The sequence below is a fragment of the Durio zibethinus genome, chromosome 2 (assembly GCF_047325235.1).
Source record: "Durio zibethinus cultivar Kanyao isolate XHJ-2024 chromosome 2, ASM4732523v1, whole genome shotgun sequence".
NCBI lineage: Eukaryota > Viridiplantae > Streptophyta > Magnoliopsida > Malvales > Malvaceae > Durio > Durio zibethinus.
In genome coordinates this window covers 627,574-654,166 of record NC_143163.1, presented here as the reverse complement: position 1 = coordinate 654,166, position 26,593 = coordinate 627,574, and the positions used below count along the sequence as shown (strand labels likewise).

The following is a 26,593-nucleotide window of genomic DNA, read 5'->3' as shown; positions in this document are numbered from 1 at the left end:
GAAAATTTTTATATTAAAATTTACATATAATAAAAATATTTAACAACAACAAACAATAAACAAAATCCGTTATGACAATCCAATTCCTTGTAATAACAAACATAAACTAAGTCCTACTGCTCTGTCAATTATTTTTTTTACTATTTCTCGCTACTTTACTTGCTTGTTGTTGTGTAATACTGCTGATTGTTCCATGTTTGCGATTGTCGTGGCTCAAAACATTGTTCGATTGTCGTTGTGTTTGTATTTCTCATACGTGATTACTGTCTAAGATTGCTCACTGATGGGTTGTTTTTATAGAGGATTAAATGCTAAAAATCTTCATTAATGTGAAGAAATTAAGAATATCGGATTCCAAATCTTATTATCGTCTCCTTTCATTTCCTTTCCTTTTCTTTTTTTTTTCAAATTTGCTCGATTTGGTTTTTTTTTTTTTCCAAAATTTTTCAAAATCAATCCAACTATTTCTTTAATGTCTTAGGTTCCATGTCTTCGAATTTATTTTTTTAAAAATCTTTTTATAACTTTTTTCTATTTTTTGCATTTTTCCTAATTTTCATCAAGATAAATAATAAATAATAAAATAAATAAAGTAAAAAACATTAAACATGCCAAATCGTATAAAGTCAAGCTTAATTTAAAATTGTTAAATTGGAAAATATATTTCGAGCACCTATCATAATTCTTAAAATCTTATTTAACAATTTTAAATCATGTTTGGTATATAAAATAATAGATATAATAAAATAATAATAAATTTAATGCATGTTTGGTTTATTTTTAAAAATGAATAGGATTATAAGAATAATTAATAATTTTCATGACAAATGATAATTCAAGCATTTCAAATTGAAATATTATTTTTAAATTATGATATTTAATTTATATGTTTTATTATACTCATAAAAATGATATCAATAACTTAAATCGAATAAAATTTGAGAAATAATAATTTTGATTAATAAATAAAATTATCATATCTTAATTATTGCATATATTAAACATAAAATAAAAATTATATTATTTAATTTAATATTATTTGTAATATTATTTTATCATATCATATTATAATTTTTATGATCCTCGAGAGATCCTTTCCCCAAACCCATACGTGTTTTTGTAAATCTTACCGTAACTGATTTGTCTGAAAATATACGTACCCATATTTTTCCACCACGGCGTACATTTCATGTCATTGCGCGGCGCCCCACTTCTATTTGTCTAGATGTAATCCAAGCGGGTTCAAGTGCTTGAAGAAGATATCTACCGAAACAAATGCGATTACCTCTATAAGATATTCCTTTCATTCTTCCTCTATGTTGGTTACGAAATCTGGTTCTTTTTGGGTTATAGTTGATGGTTGTTTATTAATTCCATCTCTACTACATAACTGAACATGAGAGTTTCTTCTCATCTAGCTCCTCACGAAAAAAATGACTAAAAAATATTTTATTTTATTCTTAAGATATATAGGTAGTTACTGAATAATATATTGAATCCTGAGATTTTTTGTTTTGAGATTTTATCTGATCTATTTGAGATTTTATTTGATCTATTATAAATTTGTATATCTTGTTTGGATATATATATATATATAAGTAATTAAACATGTATTCTATTTATAAATAATGTCTTATAATGTTATAACAAATCTTTATTTTATTTTATCTTTTTTTATCATATTCATCTCAGATCGACCAAAATTTAACAATCAAATAAAATGAAAATAAAAATTTTAAAATGAAAATAAAAATAAAATTTTTAAAATGAAAATAAAATATGCGCGAGCCAATATTTACTCTTTTAATATCTATTTTAGTTGTCGGGTTAACTCATGACCTCTCAGAATCATAACAGAATAAAAAGAAATAAAGTGGTATCTGGTTTGTTTCACCATCCTACCCGATAAATCATTAGGATTCGATTTCAATAGAATCCTCTGCATTCACGGGTTCCGTCGTCCCCATCGCTTCTTGATTAATGCTTAGGTCTGAATTCTCCAATGGAGCCTTAATTTAATATTTAATAAAAATAAATATTTAATATTTAATAAATAATATTTAATAAAAAAATTTGTTAATTCGTTTTTTTGTCAACCTTTTCAGTCTTTATTGACTTAAGGCTCTTTTTTTTTTTTTTTTATGAACAGATATTCATCTAATTATTGATGAATCTCTATTGATACTCTATTACATTGCTCTTTATAAGATGCTTCATAGACCTTACATATTGAAATCATATATCATTTCATTTCTATTTATTTTTCTCTCATTCTCTCTTCCTTCTATTTATCCACATATTTTTTTATTTTGCTTTTTTCCAAAATTTTGCAAAATCAATCCAACTATTTCTTTAATGTCTTAGGTTCCATGTCTTCGAATTTATTTTTTTAAAAATCTTTTTATACCTTTTTTCTATTTTTTGCATTTTCCTAATTTTCATCAAGATAAATAATAAATAATAAAATAAATAAAGTAAAAAACATTAAACATGCCAAATCGTATAAAGTTAAGCTTAATTTAAAATTGTTAAATTGGAAAATATATTTCAAGCACCTATCATAATTCTTAAAATCTTATTTAACAAATTTAAATCATGTTTGATATATAAAATAATAGATATAATAAAATAATAATAAATTTAATGCATGTTTGGTCTATTATTTAAAAATGAATAGGATTATAAGAATAATTAATAAATTTCATGACAAATGATAATTCAAGCATTTCAAATTGGAATATTATTTTTAAATTATGATATTTAATTTATATGTTTTATTATACTCATAAAAATGATATCAATAACTTAAATTGAATAAAATGTGAGAAATAATAATTTTGATTAATAAATAAAATTATCATATCTTAATTATTGCATATATTAAACACAAAATAAATATTATATTATTTAATTTAATATTATTTGTAATATTATTTTATCATATCATATTATAATTTTATACATAAAACACATTTAAAATAAAAAACAAAATTTGAAGTTCAACAAATGAATTCTAACTTCAAAAATTTAGTTTTAAATTGACTTAATGAAATTTGATATGAATACAAGCCAAAATTAATCATAAACCCGAAGTAAAATAATTTCAATTTAAATTCAGTTGGTCTAAGAATTTAATTCAAATTAGTTTGAATATTTTAAATATTTTAAAAAGCTCAAGATAAAATTAAGTGTTTATAAAAGATATTAGATTAAAATTTATATAATAAAATGTTTAATGTATTTGACATTTATGAAATTAATAAATTATTAAAATTTTTTTATGTGATAATTTTTATATCAATATTGTAGTTATTTCTTAAAAGATAATAGTACATTTATTCATATAAAAAATAAATCAATGTTTATTTTAATATCAAAGTGTATTAATAAAATATTTTTATTTATATTTTAATGTTATTTAATATTCAAAATGTTGAAAATTTTATTTAATAAAAATATTGACACATTATTTTATATATTAAAATAATAATTATGATTTTAAATTATTAAAATTGAAATATTTAATGTTTAAAGAAATAATACTTATAACAATTATAAATATTATTTAAAATAAAATTAAAGTATGAAACAAAAACTACAAAAATAAACTAATTTAAATATAAATAGAAAATATAAAATAAAAATTTATAGATCGAGGGTTATTTTAGGAATTAAAATATAAATAGTGGGATATAAATGTTGTGTTAGGCCCATTGGGCTCAAGACAGCAACAGATGCAAGATCCAAGATCTGTCGGCGTTAATCTGAAGCTAACGCAAAATTAGGGTTGGGCTCGATGTCGGATAAAACACATCCAAGATTGAGTTGCGTGGTCTTAAAGCAATGAAGTTAAGGTTAGGATCGATATGTCGGTGACCCACTTCCCATCAGTTATGGGTCCAATACTTTGTTTCCAGTAACCCATTGCGCGACAATGGCTTCCAACGGTAAAGTTTAGCCGTTCACTTTATCAGGAAATTTTATATATTTAAGTTTGTTTATTGATTTTGATAGGCTTGCGATTTTTATTGTTGGAGTAATGCTACGTTTCACCCGTCCTCGGTGCTGAAAAGACAAAAGTAAAAAGGAAGCTTCAAATTCAAGATTCAGGTAATTCAATGATTCGATCAAAGGTAAGCAGCGCTTCCTCAAACCAAATTCTTTAGATTCTTGTTTGAAATATCAGCATTTGTTATTTTCTAGTAAAATTTTTTTAATTTTACTTTTTATAATAATTTAAACTTTTATTTTACAAGAAAAGCATAACAAGATTTCTTTATTGGCGGTTGTTTGTTTCCCGGTAAAATTGATAATAATCCAGTTTAAAAGTGACTTTTATAAATGGAAAAGCCTATAAAATCAGCGAAATACCATGGCGTCACTTTGTAATTTACTTGCCACAAATTGCCCTATCTTCGAGTCAGAATCTGTAACCCAGGTGTGGGGTTCTGAGTGAACTCGCCAGATTTTTCAAAGAGTATTTTCCGCCACGGCGTCAATTATTTAGTCAATAGAAAACATTTTTCAAAAAACAATTCAAAGACAACGAAATAAGCACACGCACCCACTCACTCACTCACTCACTCACTCACGCTTCCCCGTGCTATTTTCTCTCTTTCTCTATCCCTCTCTTCATTTTTCTATTTCTCTCAACTCATTTTCTCCAACTCCGTTTGTCTTTGTCTCTCTCTCCTACTTCACCTTTTTGGCTTTGCTTTTTGTGCCACTTCTTGTCAAGTTTCTTTTTCTTGTTCTCTTTGAAAATCTAAAACCCTAGCTGTAATAGTAGTAACTTCTTTCTAGAAATTGTTTTAGTTCCGTACTTGTCTTCACCAGATCTACATTGCTCTGTGCATTGAGCCAAAAGATTCTCTGTTTCTTTTTTTTTTCTTTTGCTTTTTGCTTTTCTTTTTCTTATTTTCCACTTTCTCTTTTTTTTTTTTTTTAACTCTCTCTCCCCACAGATCGAGTTAAAGCACTTCAATTTTAGCTAAAGAACCTGCATTTTGTGCTAGATCCAAGCATGATCTTTCTCTTCCTGTAATTCTCATATCTGCTGAGCCTTGCTCTTTGTAAGTCCTTTTTTCTTTTTTAATTTGGTTTTTTATTATAAAAAAATTCTTTTGGCATAATGTGTTTCGGTTTTGGTTGGTTGCATTCTTATCCGTTTGGTAGCTAAGAAAAGTGAGGAAAGTGGGAAAGAAAAAAAGGCTGTCATTTTTTTTTGTTTTATTTTTCTATTCGGTTTGGTTTTAAAGGACTGAAATAGACACCTTAACTTAAGCAGTGGTTACAGTGAGTGAACAGTACGAACGTTTAAAGTCAATACTTCTTTTTTGCTTTGTTTTCTTTTTTAACCATGTTTTGTCGGTCACCAAATGGGGCACAGTCACTTCTCAGATTACAACGAAAACGAAATATAAGAAGGAATTTGGTTGCTTATTAATTTGGTTTGTTTTTGAAGCAACGTGAAATTTAGCTTGTTTTGGTTAAGAAAGCTCTATTAAGATTACGGAGCCCCAAATTTTATTGTAAGCTTTACTGTTGAGTTCATTTCCTTCTTTGCTTTTGGCTTTGCTGTTTCTTAAACAGAGAACAATGTGGGAAAGTTTCAGTTTTGAGTTTGTTGATTAGCACTTTCATGGGGTTGAATGACACATTTGTTTCTGAATTGCTAGAACTAGTGTTGTAGCTTAAAATGGAGGACCCCGAAGCACAACCTGGTGAAGATCCGGTGGTAACGCCCCTAAATTTGGAGAACCAGTTCGCTAAAAGTCCGGCAGAAAGTGTGAAAAAGGCTACTAAATCTGGGAAATCTAGTGAAGCAGCAGAGACAAAAGTCTCAACACAGGCTGATTCAACCAGAAAGAGAAGTGATACTAGAAATGGTTATGAATTAAGTTCAAGTTTTGCCAGATCAACTATATCTTCTTCATTGCGATCATCAAATTCTGTTGGGGTGACAAGAAGAAACAGCACAGGGGGCGTGACTGAGAAGTCATCAGCCTCTAATGCAAGACAGCAAAACAATGCTAGTACTGTTGCAGGCAAGAAACCCACCATTCCTTCGGCTACTGAGTCGGTTAGGCGGTCCTTACCAGAACTCAGAAGAAGTTCACTGCCTTCAGCGGCAACAAAACCAACATCCCGAGCAAACCTTTCAGAGACTAGGAAGTCGGTTCCAGTGTCACTGGTGGGTCGAAGTTTAAGTACATCAACTGCATCTGATACAAGTACACAAAGAACTGTGAGAAAGTCAACCATAAAGCCAGCAGTATCAGCGTCTTCTTCTTTGAAAAAGATTACTTCTTCATCACTTGACAGCACTGCCAGTAGCACAAGCAGAAAGACAATCTCAAAGTTTTCTTCTCCAACTGCCCGATCACCAACAATATCCGGAGGTTTAAGAGCTGGGTCCTTGTCTTCATCGCTGGATAGGAGTTCTAATTTATCTGGGCGGAAGAAAGCAGTGACCCCAGAAAGTAGAGATTCACGTTTCGTTGTTCTTCCACAGGTGGAGATCAAAGCTGGTGATGATGTGGTAAGAATATTTGTTACACAATAGCATTCTGATGGTATGCATCAATACCGTTAACACTTTTCTCAATTTAGTCATGGTTATCACTTATCATAGCTATGCTTCTGGGACCTACCTAGTCTGCTTTCTAGGATTTGATCACAATATCAATAGAGAACCTAATATGTTTCAGTGACATTGCCTTTTCTGTTAATTTCAACATGAACACTTTGCAATTGGTTTATGTCGTACCATAAGTTTATTTCCATTCTGGAAAACAGATATTATTGTCCTTGACACGCTTGTGGAACTACCTAGTCTGCTTTATAGGATTTATCTTCAAGTGACCACTTTATTGTAGTGAGAAAAACTTGTCTTTGAATCAACTATGTTTGTAGGACATCACTTGTCTGATTCCCTCATGCAGTGAACACTTGACAGTTTCACATACTAGGAAGACCTTAGTTATGTTTTCTAGGATTTGATCACAATATCAATAGAGAACCTAATATGTTTCAGTGACATTGCCTTTTCTGTTAATTTCAACATGAACACTTTGCAATTGGTTTATGTCGTACCATAAGTTTATTTCCATTCTGGAAAACAGATATTATTGTCCTTGACACGCTTGTGGAACTACCTAGTCTGCTTTATAGGATTTATCTTCAAGCGACCACTGTATTGTAGTGAGAAAAACTTGTCTTTGAATCAACTATGTTTGTAGGACATCACTTGTCTGATTCCCTCATGCAGTGAACACTTGACAGTTTCACATACTAGGAAGACCTTAGTTATAGCCTAGACATGCATAAGATGAGCTGGTTAACCGATTTTCTTCAACTGGCTATCTGCCTTTCATTTAAGCTGTTCTTAAAGTTGTAGTTTCTTGTTGGCTGTTTTTGTAAATTTACCTACGTACATATACATCTCACTCTTTATATCTGTATGTATGTGTGTGTGTGTGTGTATATATATATATATATATATATTTTCTATGGCTTTTTATTTACTCATCAAATGCCATATTTCTTCTGGCTAAGCTGTGATTTGACACAGTTGTTTTGTTTCCCCACTGCATTATCAGAGATTGGATCTTAGGGGCCATAGAGTGCGCAGCCTCAATGCTAGTGGCTTGAACTTGTCACCAAATCTAGAGGTGAACTAATTCTTTTATCAGACATACTTATATAAATCCACCCCATTTTATTAGAAAATTTTGGTTATTTCTGTCATTTAATACTGCACCATATCGGACAATTTCGTTCTCTCTCTCTTTTTTTTTTCTTGTGGAACTTCCATATACTTAAGGTCCTATAAGAGACTTAACTCTTTGGTTGCTATTGTATGACTTGTATGTCCATTATTTGGGATATTTTCCATTTTTAGGCCCAGTTTGTTGGGCTTGACATGTAAACTCCTCAACATAGAGATGGAGAACCTGGATTCTAAATTTATTATTAACATTTTGATAAATTTGGATTCCTACAACTTTGTATAACTGTAAAGCATTTGTGCACATGATTATTGTCTAGAAATAAGTTTGAGGCAGGGATAAGGGAACATAGGAACTGAAGTGAAATCAATCTGATATTGGTTAGGGAACATAGGAACTGAAGTGAAATCAATCTGATATTGGTTGTTCATATTGGCAGGACTATGGGTTGAGACTAGAATATTACTTGAGAAGTTTTCCTAAATCTCCTATTATTGCTCCTTTTGCTAAATCTTTTATTTTGGCAGTTTGTTTATCTCAGAGATAATCTATTATCAACACTCGAAGGAGTTGAGATATTGACACGAGTGAAGGTTTGTTAATTTGTGAATTGCAAAATTTTGTCTCTCACAGGCATAAAAACATAAGGAAGAACTTATTTTTTATATTTATATTTATGAATAACTTGGTATTTTATTTGGACTAAATTCTTTCTAGGTTCTTGATTTGAGCTTTAATGATTTTAAAGGGCCTGGATTTGAACCTCTTGAGAATTGCAAAGCCCTACAGGTTTGCCTTTCTTGCAAACTTCTTTCTTGAATGCCAAGAGCGAATGTTGGTGTCCTCCATGCTCCTAATATATTTATTACTTGTGTAGCAATTATATCTTGCTGGGAATCAAATCACTTCACTTGTAAGTTTACCTCAGCTACCCAACTTGGAGGTGAGCTCTTAAAGTAGTGTTGATTTTGATGATCTTGTTTCATGATTTACATTTTATTAAGGCCTTCTACATATTTTGTACATTTTCTTTTGTTTTTCCATTTTTCTCTAGTTTCTCTCTGTTGCTCAAAACAAGTTGAAGTCTCTTTCAATGGCAAGTCAACCTCGACTACAGGTTCATTTCCTGCTTTGAATGTTTGCTTGTTATTGGTTATTCTTCATATAACAATTTCTTGTATACTGTTGATATAATTTGTTTCATATTTTCCTACACAGGTTTTAGCTGCCAGCAAAAACAAAATATCAACTCTAAAGGGTTTTCCTTATCTTCCTGTCCTTGAGGTCAGTTAGTGCTATGAGTTTGTAATATAGGTTGGTATATACTACATCATAATGTGTTTTGTCATTGTGCTGTTGTGCAGCATTTGCGAGTGGAAGAGAACCCTATACTTAAGATGCCTCATGTGGAAGCAGCTTCCATTTTGCTTGTTGGGCCTACCTTGAAGAAATTTAATGATAGAGGTACCATTACTTTGGTGTATTTATATATTGGTTTAGGAAACTCAAGAATGTATCTTTTGTTTTTCTTTGCCTTAACTATTCTAAGCAAGAGAAACATTGTTTTTGACTATCTATAAACTAGTTTGCTTCAATGTTCCTTTTGGGATTAATATGGAATATTATCATAGATCTTTCTCGAGATGAGCTGGCACTTGCAAAGCGTTATCCTGCACATACAGCTTCGTGCATTAGGGATGGTTGGGAGTTTTGTCGTCCAGAGCATGCAGCAGGTCTGTATTTTGTAATACACTTCTTATTACCTTTTGCTTTGCAAATTATTGCTAATAGCCATGGTTTCACTATTCTTTTGAGCTTGCATTTCATTTTTAGGACGGTTAACAGTTTACATAATTTGTTGAGTATATGATGCTTGGTAGTTTTGGAAGGAGAAGTTTCAGTCCATGTATGCCAGTCTGTGGAAACAGGGAGAATATGATTTAAGAATCTGATATCACGTGATTCATGCATTTCCAGCAATAGTGTTACTGTGGAAACTGAATGTATATTGAAAAACTGCTTATATGAATTATACAAGAATCTTAGGTTTATATACAACTAACTAGGGGTTAAACTAGGAAACTAAATCTTCCTTAATTCTAGGGATACAAATACTTAATTCTAGAGATACAAATATAAATATACAGATTACAAGATTACAACCAGCTGTAAATAAGTGTTTTCCCACACTCCCCCTCAAGCTGGTGAATAGGTGTTTTCCATTCCCAGCTTGGAAATAATTCCTTGAAATGTTGCACTGCTGAGACCTTTAGTCAACACATCTGCAAGTTGACCCTTGGTTGATACATAAGGTGTACAAATCAACCCACTGTCTAGTTTCTCCTTTATGAAATGCCGGTCTACTTCAATGTGTTTTGTTCTGTCATGTTGTACAGGATTGTGAGCAATGCTTATTGCAGACTTGTTATCACAGTAGAGTCTCATTGGTCCATCCCACTTGATCTTCAAGTCTTCTAAGATAATCTTTAACCATAGTAGTTCACAAATCCCTTGAGCCATTGCTCTGAACTCTGCTTCAGCACTTGATCTTGCCACCACATTCTGTTTTTTACTCCTCCAAGTCACAAGATTACCACCTAAGAAAGTACAATAGCCTGAGGTGGATCTTCTATCAGTTACTGAACCTGCATAATCAGCATCTGTATATGCTTCTAGAACTAACCCTGAATTTCTTTTGAATAAGATACCTCTCCCAGGGTTGGCCTTCAAATAGTGCAATATACGGTAGACAGCCTGTAGGTGCACTTCTTTAGGACTATGCATAAATTGACTTACCACACTCACAGCATATGCTATATCAGGTCTAGTATGTGAGAGATAAATGAGTCTTCCAACTAATCTTTGGTACATCTCTCTATTTACAGCAGCATCTTCATTAGCTTCTCCAATTTTATGATTAGGATCCATAGGGGTATTTGCAGGTTTACATGCAAGCTTCCCAGTTTCCTTCAAAAGATCCATCACATATTTCTGTTGTGAGATAAAAATACCATGCCGTGAGTGAGCTACTTCAATTCCTAGGAAGTACTTCAATCTCCCTAGCTCTTTTATCTCAAATTCTCTAGCCAAACACTGTTTTAGAGATTCTCTCTCTTTTTCATCATCTCCAGTTACAATTATATCATCAACATACACTAATAGAACTGTGACTCTCCCTGAATCAGAGTGCTTGATAAACAATGTGTGATCTCCTTGACTCTGTTTATATCCCATTACTAGCATCACTTTGGCAAATCTCCCGAACCAAGCTCTAGGAGACTGTTTAAGGCCATATAAAGCCTTTTTTAGCCTGCATACTTTGTTTGCTTCTAGATGACCTTCAAATCCCGGTGGAACCTTCATATATATTTCTTCTTCCAAATCACCATGTAGAAAAGCATTCTTTACATCAAATTGTTGAAGCTGCCAATTGTAATTTGCAGCCAATGATAACAAAATTCTAACTGTATTCATCTTGGCAACTGGAGCAAAGGTTTCCTGGTAATCCACTCCATAAGTTTGAGTGTAGCCCTTAGCCACTAACCTGGCTTTATACCTTTCAACAGTACCATCTGCCTTGTATTTTACGGTGAAAACCCATTTACACCCCACTGAATTTTTTCCTTTAGGCAACTCTACCAGTTCCCATGTCTGATTTTTCTCTAAGGCCTCCATTTCTATTTTCATGGCTTGCCTCCATTTCTCATTGGATAATGCCTCGGATAATGTAGTTGGAACAGAAATAGTGTTTAGGCTCACAAGAAAATTTTTGTGGGATGGTGAGAATTTTTCAAATGACACAAAATTAGATATTGGGTATAGTGGATGCTTGGTACATTCTCTGGTTCCTTTCCTAATGGCAATAGGCAAATCATAATCACTGGTTATAGTTTTAGGAGATTCATGCTCATTTTGAGAAACAGAGTCAAAAACTGTAGTTACCTCATTTCTAGAGTTAGGATCAGGCTCTTGGACTGGCACTGGTTCAGGATCTGGAACTTTCCTTCTTGAGTACACCTGTAATTCCTTCATAGAATCAAGAATAATATTATCCTTTGTCACATCTTCTGTATTTGGAATGGGTTCAGACTCAAATTCAGTATTTGACTTGGGCTTAGCAGAAACAGGTTTCGACTCAGAAGAATTAATGGGTGTAAATGTTGAAGAAGGGGGCAAATCAAGCAAAAAGAAGTCTTTATCCTTATCTTCCATGAATGAAGTCTCCCCCTGAAGATAAGGTTGAGTAAAAAATGGTTTATTTTCTTCAAAAGTGACATCTGCAGACACATAGAATTTTTTGGTAGGAGGATGATAGCACTTATATCCTTTTTGAGTTGAAGAATACCCCACAAAAATACACTTAATCGCTCTTGGATCCAACTTTCCCCTGTTATGACTGTGAACATGAACAAATGATGTACAACCAAATATCCTAGGTGTGAGATTGTTTGTGGTATTGAGGTTGGGATAAAATTGTGAGAGTAGTTCCATAGGAGTTTTAAATCCCAAAACTCTTGAAGGTAACCTATTTATAATGTATGTGGCAGTGAGAACAGCTTCCCCCCAATAAGATTTAGGTACATTTGCTTGAAAAAGAAAGGCTCGGGTTGTGGCTAGTAAATGACTGTTTTTCCTCTCTGCCACTCCATTCTGCTGTGGAGTATTAACACAAGATGACTCATGGATAATCCCCTCTTTTTGAAAATAGGTGGATAGACTATGGTTGAAGTAGTCTCTTGCATTATCAGACCTAAATCTCTTGATTCTCACTCCAAATTGATTTTGGATCATGTTTTGGAAGCTTAAAAACACACTATTCACATCTGATTTGGATTTAAGTAAAAAAACCCAAGAGACCCTAGTACAATCATCTATGAATGAAACAAACCATCTCGCACCAGAAATATTAGGAATTGTAGAGGGACCCCAAATGTCACTATGAATCAAGTAAAAGGGAGTAGAACTTCTTTTGTTACTGATTGGAAAAGACACACGTCTATGTTTTGCAAATTCACAAATATCACAATGAAAATCTTCAACATTTAATCCTTTGAACAAAGAAGGAAACATGTTTCTCAAGGTTCCAAAAGAAGGATGTCCAAGACGAAAATGATAAAGCCAAATTTTGTCTTTATTGGAAGATTTTTCAGAAAGAAATGACAAATGTAAACTATTTTTGATACTACTTGTGCTATTTGATGTCTCAAGATAGTATAGTCCATCCTTCTCCTTAGCAAGTCCAATCATCTTCCCCGAACTCTGGTCCTGAAATTCACAATAAGAGGGATAAAAAGTTACTTTGCAATTCATATCTCTGGTAAGTTTTTGTATAGATATCAGATTAATAGATAATCCAGGAACATGAAGAACATTTTTTAGAACAAACGAGGGATTAACTTGAACATCTCCTAATCCTGCCACTGTGGTAAGTGAACCATCAGCAACAACAATTTTCTTATTACTAGGACACAGGTTATATGTACTAAACTTTTGTGAAGAATGTGTCATGTGGTCTGTGGCTCCTGAGTCAATGACCCAAGAACTCGTAATAGGCTTAGCCGAGACATTTAATCCATGAGAACCAGAAGCTTTACCTGAACTAGAAACTTTACCCAAAGAACATACCATAGTAGGCTTTTCAAGGATTTTCAATAAGTTTCTCAGCTTTTCAATCTCTTCCCTGTTGAACTCTCCTTGTTTCTGAGACATCTGTAGTACTCTAGTGATTTTTCCAGTTAACATTTTCTCAAATTGAGGTGTAGTGATATCTTTCTTTGAAAGGGTTCGGCAATGAAGGCCTAAACAGGATTCGGCAATGAAGGCCTAAAAAAGTCAGCAATGAAGGCTAAAAATTTTGCTTCCCAAGAAGAGCCTAAAGCTCTGATACCATGTGGAAACTGAATGTATATTGAAAAACTGCTTATATGAATTATACAAGAATCTTAGGTTTATATACAACTAACTAGGGGTTAAACTAGGAAACTAAATCTTCCTTAATTCTAGGGATACAAATACTTAATTCTAGAGATACAAATATAAATATACAGATTACAAGATTACAACCAGCTGTAAATAAGTGTTTTCCCACAGTTACATATGGCAGTAAGAAGGGGGGAGTTGAGGGAGATGTACTTGTGAAAGCATACTTTGATGTTTGTTATGTTGTTACAGAAGTAACAGAAAAGGCACAAAGATGAAATGTAGTTGGGCCTTCGAATGTTTTATGTTATTTTAACTTTTATATCCATTGGGTACTTAAAATTTTGCTTGTTAATTGATCTTAAAACATATGTGCCACATGGGATGAGTTCAAGAATGCTGGATGCAACTAAATATTCTACTGGGGGGGGGGGGGGGGGTTGTACATGCATGTAAAAATCATACATGGTCTCCTGTGGAAATTGCATATTTTAATGTATGATTTTGTCAGCAGACTCAACATTTCGCTTCCTGTTTGAGCAATGGAAGGATCATTTTCCTCCTGGTTACATGCTTAAAGAAGCCTCTATTGACAAACCTTTTGAAGAGGATGCTTGTCGATGTCACATTGTTTTTGTTCAGGAGAGCACACTGAGCATTGATCCAGATTTAATCTTACAGTATAAATGGTTTCTGGGAGAGAGAATGCTCTCTAATTTCACTAATATTCCTGATGCCAATGGGGAGGTAACTGATTCTTGCTAGGCTGTTACTTGTGCTTTAAACTTTTTTGGTTGATTAATACTTCTATCTTACACCTTATAGTGGCATCTTTTTTTTTTTTTTTTGGGCTAAATCATATTTTGGTATCATGTGATTTTGTAGGTTTATTGGCCAAAGCATGAAGACATAGATAAAATTTTAAAAGTGGAATGTACTCCAGTCTTAGGGCAAACCGAGTATCCTCCAATTTTTGTCATATCGTCTCCGGTTGCACGAGGTATATCCTATGCCTTGTAGTTATTAAGTTTTCCTTATCTGGATGGCATTTAGTTTTCTAGGCGGTGTTAGCTTGATGATGATTTTGAAATTGTACTTGTGGGTTCACGTCAAAATCACCTTTTTGCTTCTTTGTTTTGCAATATGCCTCTGTGCATGTGCATGTGCATGCAGAGAGCAGAATCCGTGTACATGTCTGTGGATTTCTATGCACATGCATATTTTCAGAGTTTATTTCTTCACTTTGTACAAATCAGTTTTATCTTCTCCGGTTTCAAAGCTTGCTTCTCTGCGTTGTGAAGGGAATGGAATTCCAAAGGTTGTAAACCTTGAAGTGCATGGTGAACTGGTGGAAGGTAACGTAATCAAGGGTCATGCTAAGGTTGCATGGTGTGGTGGGACTCCTGGGAAGGGTGTTGCTAGGTAAGAATGCTTCCTAAAGTGGTTTTAGGACTTGACCATACTGATACACATATATGCTTGCTTGTGGATTTGTTTTAAATGATACCTTGTGGATAACTTGTTTGTCATCCACATTTTTCAGCTGGTTAAGGCGAAGATGGAACAGCAGCCCAGTGGTAATTGCTGGAGCAGAGGATGAAGAGTATCAATTGACCATAGATGACATTGACTCCAGTTTGGTCTTTATGTATACGCCAGTTACAGAAGAAGGTGCCAAAGGGGAGCCTCAATATAAGTATACAGATTTTGTCAAAGCAGGTATGTGGGAAAAATCTGTGTATATCTTGTTCTTCCGGCTTGGATTTAATTTAATTTTGTTTCTTAAATACATTATTAAAGTTGCTTGGTGGTATCACATTTTTAAAATTCACACTTTTCATTCTCTCTGGGAGATAACTTATTTCCATAGCAATTGTATGTGATTTCTATAGCAATTGTTTGTATTTATATTAGCTGATTCACATTGTTGTATGCATGTAAGCTGCACATTGTAGTTTGTTATGTCATTGTTTAAAAGACATAGACGTCTTCTTGAAGTCTTGATATCTTTGTGAGTAGAATTAGGTTTGGCATTTCTGTTGAGTCTCATATCGTTTCTTTTTAAAGTTCAACAAAGAGATTCTAAGTTGAGGGGGCATATGTCCTACTGTTCCTCTTTTGTGCTTTTCTCTTCCAATACCAATTTAAATGATTATAATCATGCTGGCAGCTCCCCCATCCGTCAGTAACGTCCGAATTATTGGAGATGCTGTAGAAGGAAATGTCATCAGAGGAGTTGGCAATTACTTTGGAGGAAGAGAGGGTCCCAGCAAGTTTGAGTGGTTACGTGAGAATAAGGAGACTGGGTTAGTACACTTTTACAATGAGTTATTACTTCTTAGGAGCATAAGTAGATAAAATCCTTCTCTTGTTTTGGCCAAAAGTTGTAGTTAATCTAATTCCGTTTACAGACTATTGTTAATTTCAGTTTTCTCTCCCTCTTTATATTTATTGTGGCATTCCTCTTATATGCACGGACAATTTTTTCTACTGTGTATGGATAATTTAATGAACGCTTACTTATCTTGATGGCTAGATTTCTTTTACAAAAATTGTGTTTTGAAGTTTTTCATCTATCTTCATATTCAATATAACTTTTCTATGGATTGTTATGTTGCCTTATTTTCATACAGTTTTATTGTTCACTTGGGCTCTCTTTTGTTTGTGTGAGTAAACTTTCTGCTGTATGGAGATAACTTCTTAATCACTCTTATTTTGATGATTGTATTATTTTCACAAAATTATGTCTAGAGACTTATATCTAACTTCATTTTCATAATAATTTTCTTATATTACCTGACATTAGTTTAGTCTTCACATATCCTTTTACTGGAATTTGTTGACAGAGACTTTCTGATGGTGACCAGTGGTACATCTGAGTATACTTTGACCAAAGAAGATGTTGGGCGACGCATGGCTTTCATATATATACCTATAAACTTCGAGGGTATATCCCCATCACAATTATTTGAAGTTTTACATGGCTGTTTACTATCAAGATACTTTTAAATCGGTAACATGGTGGTATTCATAATTTTCAGGACAGGAAGGGGAATCTGTGTCAATAGTCTCTGGTACAGTGAGGCAAGGTATGCTCATTTTGTTTATATTTCAGGGTTATTATGTTTTATCATTTTTTGTTTGTTAAACTGATAGTAGATCCATAATTAAAAAAGTTTGTTAATTGAGTGAACTGATATCATAGTTATTAAATTTTATTTTATTGGCAACTCTTTGCTTGCTTTTAGAGTAAATTCTTATCCTCTTTATCATGTATAATCTGTGAAAAAAATATGAGTCTGCTGCAACCTGTGCCTAACTTCTTTATCATAATTACGTACAATTGCAGTGCTATTCCATTCTAATATTTATAAAAGTTCACTTGTCTATGACATTGGACTTGTTGAATGTTACCCCAAAATAAATATTTTTAATTTGTACATTGAGGTATTGTTATCTGCTTATACTGATTGCAAACTATTTTTATGTTCCTAGCTTGCTTATCATTTATGCTCTACTATCTTATGCGTGTGAATTACCACTTGGGACAAGAAATGTTAGCTATGATATTTAGGTTTCAGTCCTTGTTTATTATCCTTACAGATGAGGACTGATTCTTAGTCAGTATGATTGCTTTCTTGGTATTGATTTCTTTCTTTTGAGGTCTTATTATTTAATTTTCCAGCTCCACCGAAAGTAACAAATGTTAAGATAATTGGCGATTTGAGGGAGAACAGTAAGATTACTGTGACTGGTACTGTCACTGGAGGTACTGAAGGTTCAAGCAGAGTACAGTGGTTTAAGACAAATTCTTCGACACTCAATGGTGAGAATGACCTTGAAGCAATGAGCACATCCAAGGTTGCTAAGGTTGGTGATTAAAATATCTGCACATATAGTCTCTCATCTTCTTAATTGTATACTTGATGCAAACTCTTAGTTGAGCTTTGACCTCTATTTAGGCATTCCGCATACCTCTAGGAGCAGTTGACTATTATATTGTTGCAAAATATACTCCGATGACTCCTGGTGGTGAATCTGGTGAACCAGTATATGTTATATCGGAACGAGCAGTGGAGAGTAAGTAAAATTTTCCTGTTTCTGTACTTATTATGTTGGATTTTAGTGGAAAGAAAATAACAGGTATGGGAAGGTTTAGTTAACTATTAACTTTTGATTCTTTGATCTCAACCTTTTTTCTTTTTGGTTTCCACAATTCACTTATCTGATTAATGTACATGTGTATATACTTTTAGTGGAAAGTGAATGATAAGTTATGAGTATGGGAAGTTTTAGTTAACTATTAACTTTTGATTCTGTGATCTCAACCTTTTTTCTTTTTGGTTCCACAATTCGCTTATCTGATTAATGTACATGTGTATATACTTTTGATCTGTACAGCTCTTCCCCCCAGCCTAAATTTCTTATCTATCACGGGTGATTATAGTGAAGGTGGTGTACTGACAGCATCATATGGCTATATAGGGGGTCATGAAGGGAAAAGTATATACAATTGGTACCTTCATGAGGTATACATTTCTGTTTCTCATACGGGTTTGTTAACTTGCAAAATCGTTTTGAGTTTATTCACAATGTTAAGTGTAGATGTAATAAATGTATTTAGTTTCATGTGAAATTATGTATTCATTTGATTCCGAAGAAGAAGAAGAAGAAGAAGAAGAAGGAAAAACGCATACCACAATATCAAGAAAAAAAAAAGCATTAGAAGCATCTAAGCTAAGTTTTTTAAATGAGTTTTGCTATTACTAACTTATATGATCTTGGAATCTGTAGGTTGAAAATGACACTGGTACTCTGATACACGAGGTTTCAGGGCTTCTTGAGTATCGCATTACTAAAGATGCAATTGGTAATTTCATCTCCTTTCAATGTACCCCAGTGCGTGATGATGGGATTGTAGGCGAGCCAAGAACTTGCTTGGGACAGGAACGTGTTCGTCCTGGTAACTTGTTATCTTTTATCTCGCATGTATTTATTTTTTGTAAGAGTATAATCATACTCTAGCTCATTCTTTCTTCCTCCAACATGTTAATTTTAACTAATTTAACTTTTGTAGTGAAATTTGAAAAAAAATAGTTGTAATCATTTACTTTATTGGAGAATGGAGAACAATTATTGAATTGGAGAAAGTACACTTAAGAGAAGTTTGTTATTTAGGACTGCAACATTGTCTCATTTTACCCATTTCATCTACCTGATGGCTTTGTATTTCTTCTGGAGATGCTCTAGAGACTGATTCAAATGAGCATTTTGAATGTAGTTATCTTCTTAATATGTCGATTTGTTCTGAAATTCATTATAAGTTACTTCTCTCTAACTTAGTACGCTTTTAGGAAGGTTACTGTTATGCTACAAAAATAACCTTATATAGCATAAAGGATGCACGGAGAAACTTGTTTTACATCAAATGTGGTGCTTTTTCTATAAACATGCTATTCCTAAAATATGTTTTTGGTGGCAAGCATAGGAAATGCATATTCCATATCCTCTTTGTGACATGCCAAACATGGAATGCACTTAAGTTTACATTTTTTGTATGTCTAATATCCATTTTATTTTTCCTTTTTTGCGATTTAATAATGGAATGGTTGTTATTTTCCTTTGTTTTCCTGTCAACTAGGCCTTTTTTGCTTGTCTTTTGAAGCTTCTAAAGGAGAATTTTGTTTTGGTGCATTCATGGTTATTATTAAATTTGGTATCATTGGATTTAGTTCTTATTCTCCGTGCTTCTTGATGATCAGGAAGCCCAAGATTGCTTGCTCTGCAGATAGTTGGAAATGCTGTTGAAGGAACTATTTTGAGTGTTGACAAAAAGTACTGGGGTGGTGAAGAGGGAGATTCAGTTTTTCGCTGGTTTTGGGTAAGTATCTAACTATGTTTTTCTGTATACTTTCTATCTTCCTCTTACTCAGATGCAGTGTGCATGAAACATTTCTTGTAGGGCACATGAAATATATAACTGGTATTCTAAGCTGAAATAGATGAAATTTTATTGAATACTACTTTTATGTTGTTTCATTTAGAATTTTATTTGCTCTTTCTGTGACTTATTAATCAAGAAATTCTATTGCAGACTAGTTCAGATGGTTCTCAATGTGAGATTAAGGGTGCCAGTGCCTCATCATACACGCTGACAGTTGATGATATTGGTTTCTTTATTTCAGTCTCATGTGAGCCTGTGAGAAGTGATTGGGCTCGTGGTCCCATTGTTCTTTCTGAACAAATTGGACCTATAGTAGCTGGTATAGATTTAACTTCCCGAGAATTGTCAAAAGTTTTTTCGTTGTTTTTCTTCATTGATTTGTTTTACCTATTAGGTTGCCAAGAATTCAGTCATTAATAATGGAAATAGATGTAATCTGGAAATTAAATTTGAAATGCAGGTCCCCCTACTTGTAAGTCTCTGGAGTTTCTTGGATCAATGATGGAGGGACAGCGGTTGAGCTTCATTGCTTCATATATTGGAGGGTGAGACTCTTGGTGAAATGCCATCATCTTTGATGAGTGATTATTCTTGTATCCTTGTTGTAGTAAACAGACATTGTTGAACTGAATTTGTTGTTTGTGATTCAGGGAGAGGGGAGATTGTTCTCACGAATGGCTTAGAGTGAAAACAAATGGGGCCAAGGAGAAACTAAGTACTGATGGTGAGTTTTGTTATTGAATGTTATTTAAAATTTTCTGGATAGCCATTTGGAGGTGCAAGGCTGAAATTGTTGCATATCTTCCCAGAGTTTCTGGATTTAACTCTTGATGATGTGGGAAGAAGTATTGAACTTGTTTACACTCCCATGCGCAAAGATGGAGTCAAAGGGAATCCTAGGAGCATACTATCTGATGAGGTTTCTCCTGGTGAGTTATGCAGCTCATCATTGAGTTTGTTTGTTTATTGTTTTCAATTTGGACACTAGATACCTTGCTTGTTACCCTAACTGCCCCCAAAATTTTCTTGTATCAGCGGATCCGGTCGGTTTGGACCTAGTCATTCCTGATTGCTATGAGAACCAGGAGGTTGTTCCACAGAAAACATACTTTGGTGGACAGGAAGGTGTTGGAGAGTATATTTGGTATAGAACAAAGACTATGCTAAATGGGTTGGCATTTACAGATATATCTAGTTCTTCTGAAGATGTTGTTATCTGTGGTCAAACATTGTAAGTTTTAATATCATGTGATAGGTTCCAGGATTTCTGAATTCATTCTGCATGTGTAAAATGAACATTTATTAATATCTGCCACTTTGGCAGCACATATACTCCATCACTTGAAGATGTGGGTGCTTATTTAGCATTACATTGGCTACCCACTCGTGTTGATGGCAGATCTGGAAAGCCACTAGTTGCAATTTCCAACTCACCAGTTAACCCAGGTATATCTGTGATTCTTCATTTATGCTTCATATAGTTTTGCTTCATAGCAATAACAACCATAGTCTTTACTAAGCATTATCTTATTACAGTAGACGCTTTTTCTGGTATCCGTAATGATATTCATGGTTCTAAACTTTTTTGTTGAGCTTGAATGGTTGTAAGGGTTTGTATTGTGTGAATGCTGTAGTTTAACTTTCTTTTGAATCTATTTTTTTGTTTAACACATTAAATGTGAATAATATTACAGCACCTCCCGTAGTTTCTAGTGTTCGTGTGGAGAAGCTGGCTTCAGGGATATATTCTGGAGAGGGAGAATATTCTGGTGGATATGAGGGATCAAGCCTTTTTAGTTGGTACAGAGAAACTAATGATGGAACAATCATTCTCATCAATGGGGCTAATTCTAAAACTTATGAGGTCACTGATGCAGATTACAACAGCCGTTTGTTATTCGGGTAACTGTTCCATTAAACTCCTTTTACTGGGAGGCTAGATGTTCTCTAATAAAAGTATTGATTATGTTGTTGTTACCAAATAAGTTTCCTGAAACCTGATAAATTGTGCCATGTTTAACTTAAAATGATTCTTCTTGTTTGTTTCTATTGGAAATTTGTTGAATGTTAAATGGACATGTTGAGTTTTCTTTTATATAGAAAAAAGTAGTGATTAACCTTCAAAAAATTTGATCTTCAAACCTTAGAAGCCTTAATGCTTAAATTGTAGCTGTTAAATGCTTCTTTCAGGTACACACCAGTTCGTTCAGATTCAGTTGTTGGAGAACTTAGGCTGTCTGAACCAACTGAAATTGTTCTCCCTGGTAAGTGAAACATTTGCCTTTGTTTCTTGGGAAGGTAAGTATTATTTGAAATAGAGATTTCTGTAGAGGGCAAGAATGTATGGAATTCCCATCGTGTCGAGAAGATTTTTAGAATTTCATTATTTGTTTGTTACATTTCTCTTCCATCTGTATCTCCTGTCTCATCTGGTCTAGTTCTGCTGCCCTTTTACATTTCAGCATCAATTATGTGAGTTATGATTCAAACCTGTTCACTGAGGCCTGAACTTGAGAAGTTAAAAACTTGTTTCATTTAACTAAGTTATAGATATTTATATCAGTAACTAATGGGTGCTAGCACTCTTTTGGTGTATGAGACGAGAGTATTACCAGTCAAGCTTAGAATTTCTATCAGATCATCCACCCCCCCTAGCACTTGAAGAAATCCTAATTGATGCTAATTACAACTTGTTTATTTATTTATTTTTGCAACTTGAAAAACATTATTTTGATTTGAATTGGAAAAATTCCTGCCTTCAGAGCTTCCAATGGTAGAGATGCTTGCTCTCACTGGAAAGGCAATAGAAGGTGATGTGCTAACTGCTGTTGAAGTGATTCCAAAAAGTGAAATCCAACAATGTGTTTGGAGCAAGTACAAGAAAGATGTCCGCTACCAATGGTATTGTCCACATTGTACATGATCTTGTTAATATTCTAAGGCAATCACTAAAGTCCCCTGCTGCTATTGTTGCTATGAAATTTTTTAACATGAAGCTGAATTATGAAGGGAATCATTTTGAAGAATTAAAAAGCTTTGAACCCGAGCAAAGCAGTAAAAATATTTTTTTGTTTTCTCTTATCTGCAATTGTTATTTCATTTTGTTTTAAATGTAACATGAAGGATTGTGCAGGTTCTTTTCATCAGAAACAGGGGATAGAAAATCCTTTGAGCCTTTACCTTCACAACGCTCCTGCTCTTTCAGAGTTCGCTTTGAGGACATTGGTAGGTGTTTAAAATGTGAATGTATTGTGACGGACGTATTTGGAAGGTCAAGTGAGCCGGCATATGCTGAGACTGCTCCTGTATTACCAGGTTATTTGCATTTCACATACATTCACTTTATTCACTTCAAAGGGAAATTATCTCTTGCTTAACAAATTTAGTATGGCTAGCTCATTCATCCATCTATCTTCATTTTTGGAATGAGATGGTCCTTAAGATAGAACTACCTTTGGTGTGTTAGAGTAATTACTTCTGTGTGGGCTGCTCAAAATAACTGAAGTTAAATATAGATTCCAGTGTTTAGTTGGGATAAAACTCCTGTTGCACAATCTTTAGGTGTAAAATGAGTGCTTGCCTCAGTGGAGGGAGGAGGGACTTACTGAAATAAGTTAATAAAGATTGAAGATATCAAATAGCATTGTATATAAGAATAATTAGTGCTGTTGTTTTCTGTAGTAAGAATCATTTATTTATTTATTTATTTATTTATTCTTTTCATCTGTTCTTTCATTTGATACTAAAGGTCTCTGTATCTTCAGGGATTCCTAGAATTGATAAGCTAGAAATTGAAGGAAGGGGCTTTCACACCAATTTATATGCTGTACGTGGCACTTATACTGGAGGAAAAGAAGGAAAAAGTAAAATTCAGTGGCTTAGGTCAATGGTTGGCAGTCCTGATCTTATCTCCATACCAGGTACTCTAAATCCTTGGATCTGCTAAGGATTTTAGATATTGACATAATTGGTTGGTTGAATTTCCAATCATTGGATGCTGGCAAGAATCCGTTTTTGCCCTTGTTTCTGGTCAAGATTTGAGAATCTAATTTTTTAGCAGGAAACTTTTATTTTTGAAGCAGCAACTTATGATAACCTCTTAAATTAGGGTTAATATCAGCAATGTTGGGGAAACATAATCAAATCAACCTTGCATTAGTTTTTAAATTTGATGTTAGTTTACGAAGTATGATACCAACTGTTTTGGGGTTACATTCTTGAGCCTCTACTTTTATTTTCTGAATTAAATGGGTCCACTGACATTACATCTGTGAGAATGTGGAAAACTTATGTTAGCTTGTGAACGACATGCTTCCTGCTATGTTACCTGAACAGACAGCTAATTGGCTTGTGTCTTGGCAAATGAGATTTTGTAAAAGCACAAAAGAAGACTTTTCTTCTGTGTCATATTAGCAGGGTTAAGTGAGTGAGAGTACCCTGACTGCAGTTCAAAGAGCTACCTTTGAATTTTTTTTATAGGAAGTTGCAGAAAAGAAAAAAGATTGAATTTACTGTCTGGCTATGTGCTGACACTTTAAGATTCCTTTCTTAAGATATTGAACTTCTCTTATGAGATTATATGGAATCTTATTTACAAACTGAAAATTTTAAAGCATAATGTCCAGGCTCCATTCGTTTTATATGTTCTGAAAGATTGACTGATTCTGCAGGTGAAACAGGGAGGATGTACGAAGCTAATGTTGATGATGTGGGATACAGGTTGGTTGCTATTTATACACCAATAAGAGAGGATGGCATTGAGGGGCAGCCTATTTCTGCATCAACAGAGCCAATTGCAGTTGGTAATTCTGAAGCTCACCTCCTGTTCTTTTTTCAACCAATAACTATTACTGGTATTAATATTTTAAACACCCCAACGCCAAAAACCATGATATTCGAACTTGAAAATGATATCAAATGAACAATTTTTCAGTGATATTGTACAGCATTCAGTCAAATAGAAACCTGGTTTTAGTCTGAGCTTTTGGCGGCTCATAGAAACCTGAGCTTTGTGCAGCACATAGTTTCTATTTTATTTAAAAATGTTTTAAAGCATAATTACATATTAATTTGTGCAACACATATCATACAAATGAAAATGCTTAATTGAAAGATGTATTTAAAGGGTTCTTATTGTCAATTTCTTTTCAGTTTAAGTTAACATGTTTAATGGTAACCTTTTTTTAATTCATGGAAGTTTTTATCTCATTCTACTTGGGCAAATTCACCTCATGTGGTTTGATTCAAGCTCTGCCAAAAGACTATACTTTGGATGGGTTTAGCTGGTGTTAGATAATTTTTCAGATTTCCATTCTTTGTAATTAGATGTGTATATTATCCTGCAAAAAAAAGGCCAACTTGAATGTGGTGCAGGTGCTTCTAACTGTTGTACAAATTGTTCTTCAACTTTAATGTATTCTATGTTTCTATGCTTTTGTTTATTGGGCATTGTCTGAATTGCAGAGCCTGATGTTTATAAAGAAGTGAAACAGAAACTTGATCTTGGATCTGTAAAGTTTGAGGTGAGATTATATTCCTTGTTTTCTACCGATGTGTATTTCTTTTCACCACATTAGTTTTCTCTTACTTAACCTACTTATGTTTGGGTTTTGATACATCTTTTTATTTTTGTTACTCTGAAGATAGAGGCACACAATCTGCTTTACTCATTCAACTTTCAAAAGTTACAAGAATAATTTTAGAAAAGTTTGGTTAAGTACCATAAACCAAATAAAGGAGCCAAAAAGAGGGAATTAACTAGAAATATACCTGAGACTTAATCCTAGTGAAAAAAAAAAAATTAAGACAATGAACTGGCAAAGTTTGTTTATATTTTTCAATTTCCTTGACTTACTGCATCTAGCTCTGGAACAGGTCTTATGTGATAAGTACCGCAATCCAAAAAAGGTTCTCATTTCATATTCTCTCTTTTTATTCTTTTATATGGTTATTCTGTTTCAGAAAGAAAAAAATGATCTATTTTTATCATTATTATCTTGCAGGTTCCAGGAGAAGGGTGTCTTGAGAGAAGAATCCTGGAAATTAATAGAAAACGAGTCAAGGTCGTGAAGCCTGGTTCAAAGACTTCTTTTCCTACTACTGAAATTCGTGGAACCTATGCTCCTCCTTTTCATGTAAGTTTGTTTCTTGATAGAGCTAATTTTATGTCTATCGGACAATGCAATCCACAGTTGTTATCCTTTAGTTGGTCCATTAAATTATAGGATCAAATGAATTGATATCTATTCAACGACCTCCAACATTTCTTAAAAAGAGAAAAAGGAACATTTTTTGTAAACTAAAAAAACAAACTTTTAATGATGAATGAATTCTCATCAAGACCTTAAGAATTGATCACTAGAACAAGTAATTATGTCTAGCCCTCTTGGTACCTGAATTGCCAAATGAAGGGTGGGAGAAAGATTCCAACTCCAGGGCTTTTACACTAGGGATACTGAAATTTTAGACAATTTGATTTGCATCAGCTTAGAAAGCTTTGAGCATTGTATGCCATTCTTCTATGAGTTCTTTATTCTTTTTATAAAATCTAAAGGGTCCAAGTTGTGACAGGTGGAGCTTTTCCGCAATGACCAACGTCGACTTAGGATTGTTGTGGACAGCGAGAATGAGGTAGACCTCATGGTGCATTCACGACATCTGCGGGATATTATCGTTCTTGTGATCCGTGGTCTTGCTCAGCGGTTTAACAGTACATCTCTCAATTCTCTCCTCAAGATAGAGACATAAATTTGGTTAGAAAATGTAAACGCATCAAAAAGTATTTGACCGTAGGTGTTTTAGGTCTGTCTCAAAAAGCATTCCCTTTTTTTTCTTTTTTTTTTTTTTGCGGTGTCATTGCCATCTTAACGATTTCTGCATGCAACCAATCTTGTGCATTGTTCCGTGTTCAAAAGCATTGGCGGCTGTGGTGTTTCGCTTTGTGTATATCATTATTTGAATGATAATATTTGTAATCTATTTGCAAGATTTTAGTTTGTCC

The 26,593-nt window shown here is 33.5% G+C and overlaps 1 protein-coding gene across 4 annotated transcripts; it reads left to right on the top strand.

Moving 5' to 3' along the window:
• Nucleotides 1–3,834: 3,834 nt before the first annotated feature.
• Nucleotides 3,835–26,593, top strand: LOC111308558 (187-kDa microtubule-associated protein AIR9-like). Of its 4 annotated transcripts, none has more exons than XM_089744009.1 (39): nt 3,835–3,947; nt 4,015–4,133; nt 5,679–6,541; nt 7,602–7,673; nt 8,258–8,323; nt 8,448–8,519; nt 8,608–8,673; nt 8,785–8,847; nt 8,949–9,014; nt 9,095–9,194; nt 9,362–9,463; nt 14,164–14,396; nt 14,535–14,649; nt 14,951–15,071; nt 15,193–15,368; nt 15,820–15,955; nt 16,496–16,596; nt 16,691–16,738; nt 17,335–17,519; nt 17,612–17,729; nt 18,051–18,178; nt 18,444–18,612; nt 19,412–19,530; nt 19,744–19,912; nt 20,054–20,138; nt 20,244–20,317; nt 20,403–20,522; nt 20,629–20,824; nt 20,918–21,039; nt 21,288–21,495; nt 21,784–21,857; nt 22,356–22,494; nt 22,727–22,908; nt 23,358–23,513; nt 24,264–24,395; nt 25,057–25,115; nt 25,468–25,500; nt 25,596–25,727; nt 26,164–26,593. In XM_089744009.1, exons 3-39 carry the CDS (start codon nt 5,699–5,701, stop codon nt 26,338–26,340), a joined length of 5,157 nt encoding a protein of 1,718 aa, XP_089600135.1. In that variant the 5' UTR covers nt 3,835–3,947; nt 4,015–4,133; nt 5,679–5,698; the 3' UTR covers nt 26,341–26,593. The 4 variants fall into 4 exon arrangements, with proteins under 4 accessions (XP_089600135.1, XP_089600141.1, XP_022762689.2 ...); XM_089744015.1 differs by lacking the exon at nt 3,835–3,947 and adding an exon at nt 4,965–5,072 and having other exon boundaries at nt 4,013–4,133; XM_022906954.2 differs by lacking the exon at nt 3,835–3,947 and having other exon boundaries at nt 4,013–4,110.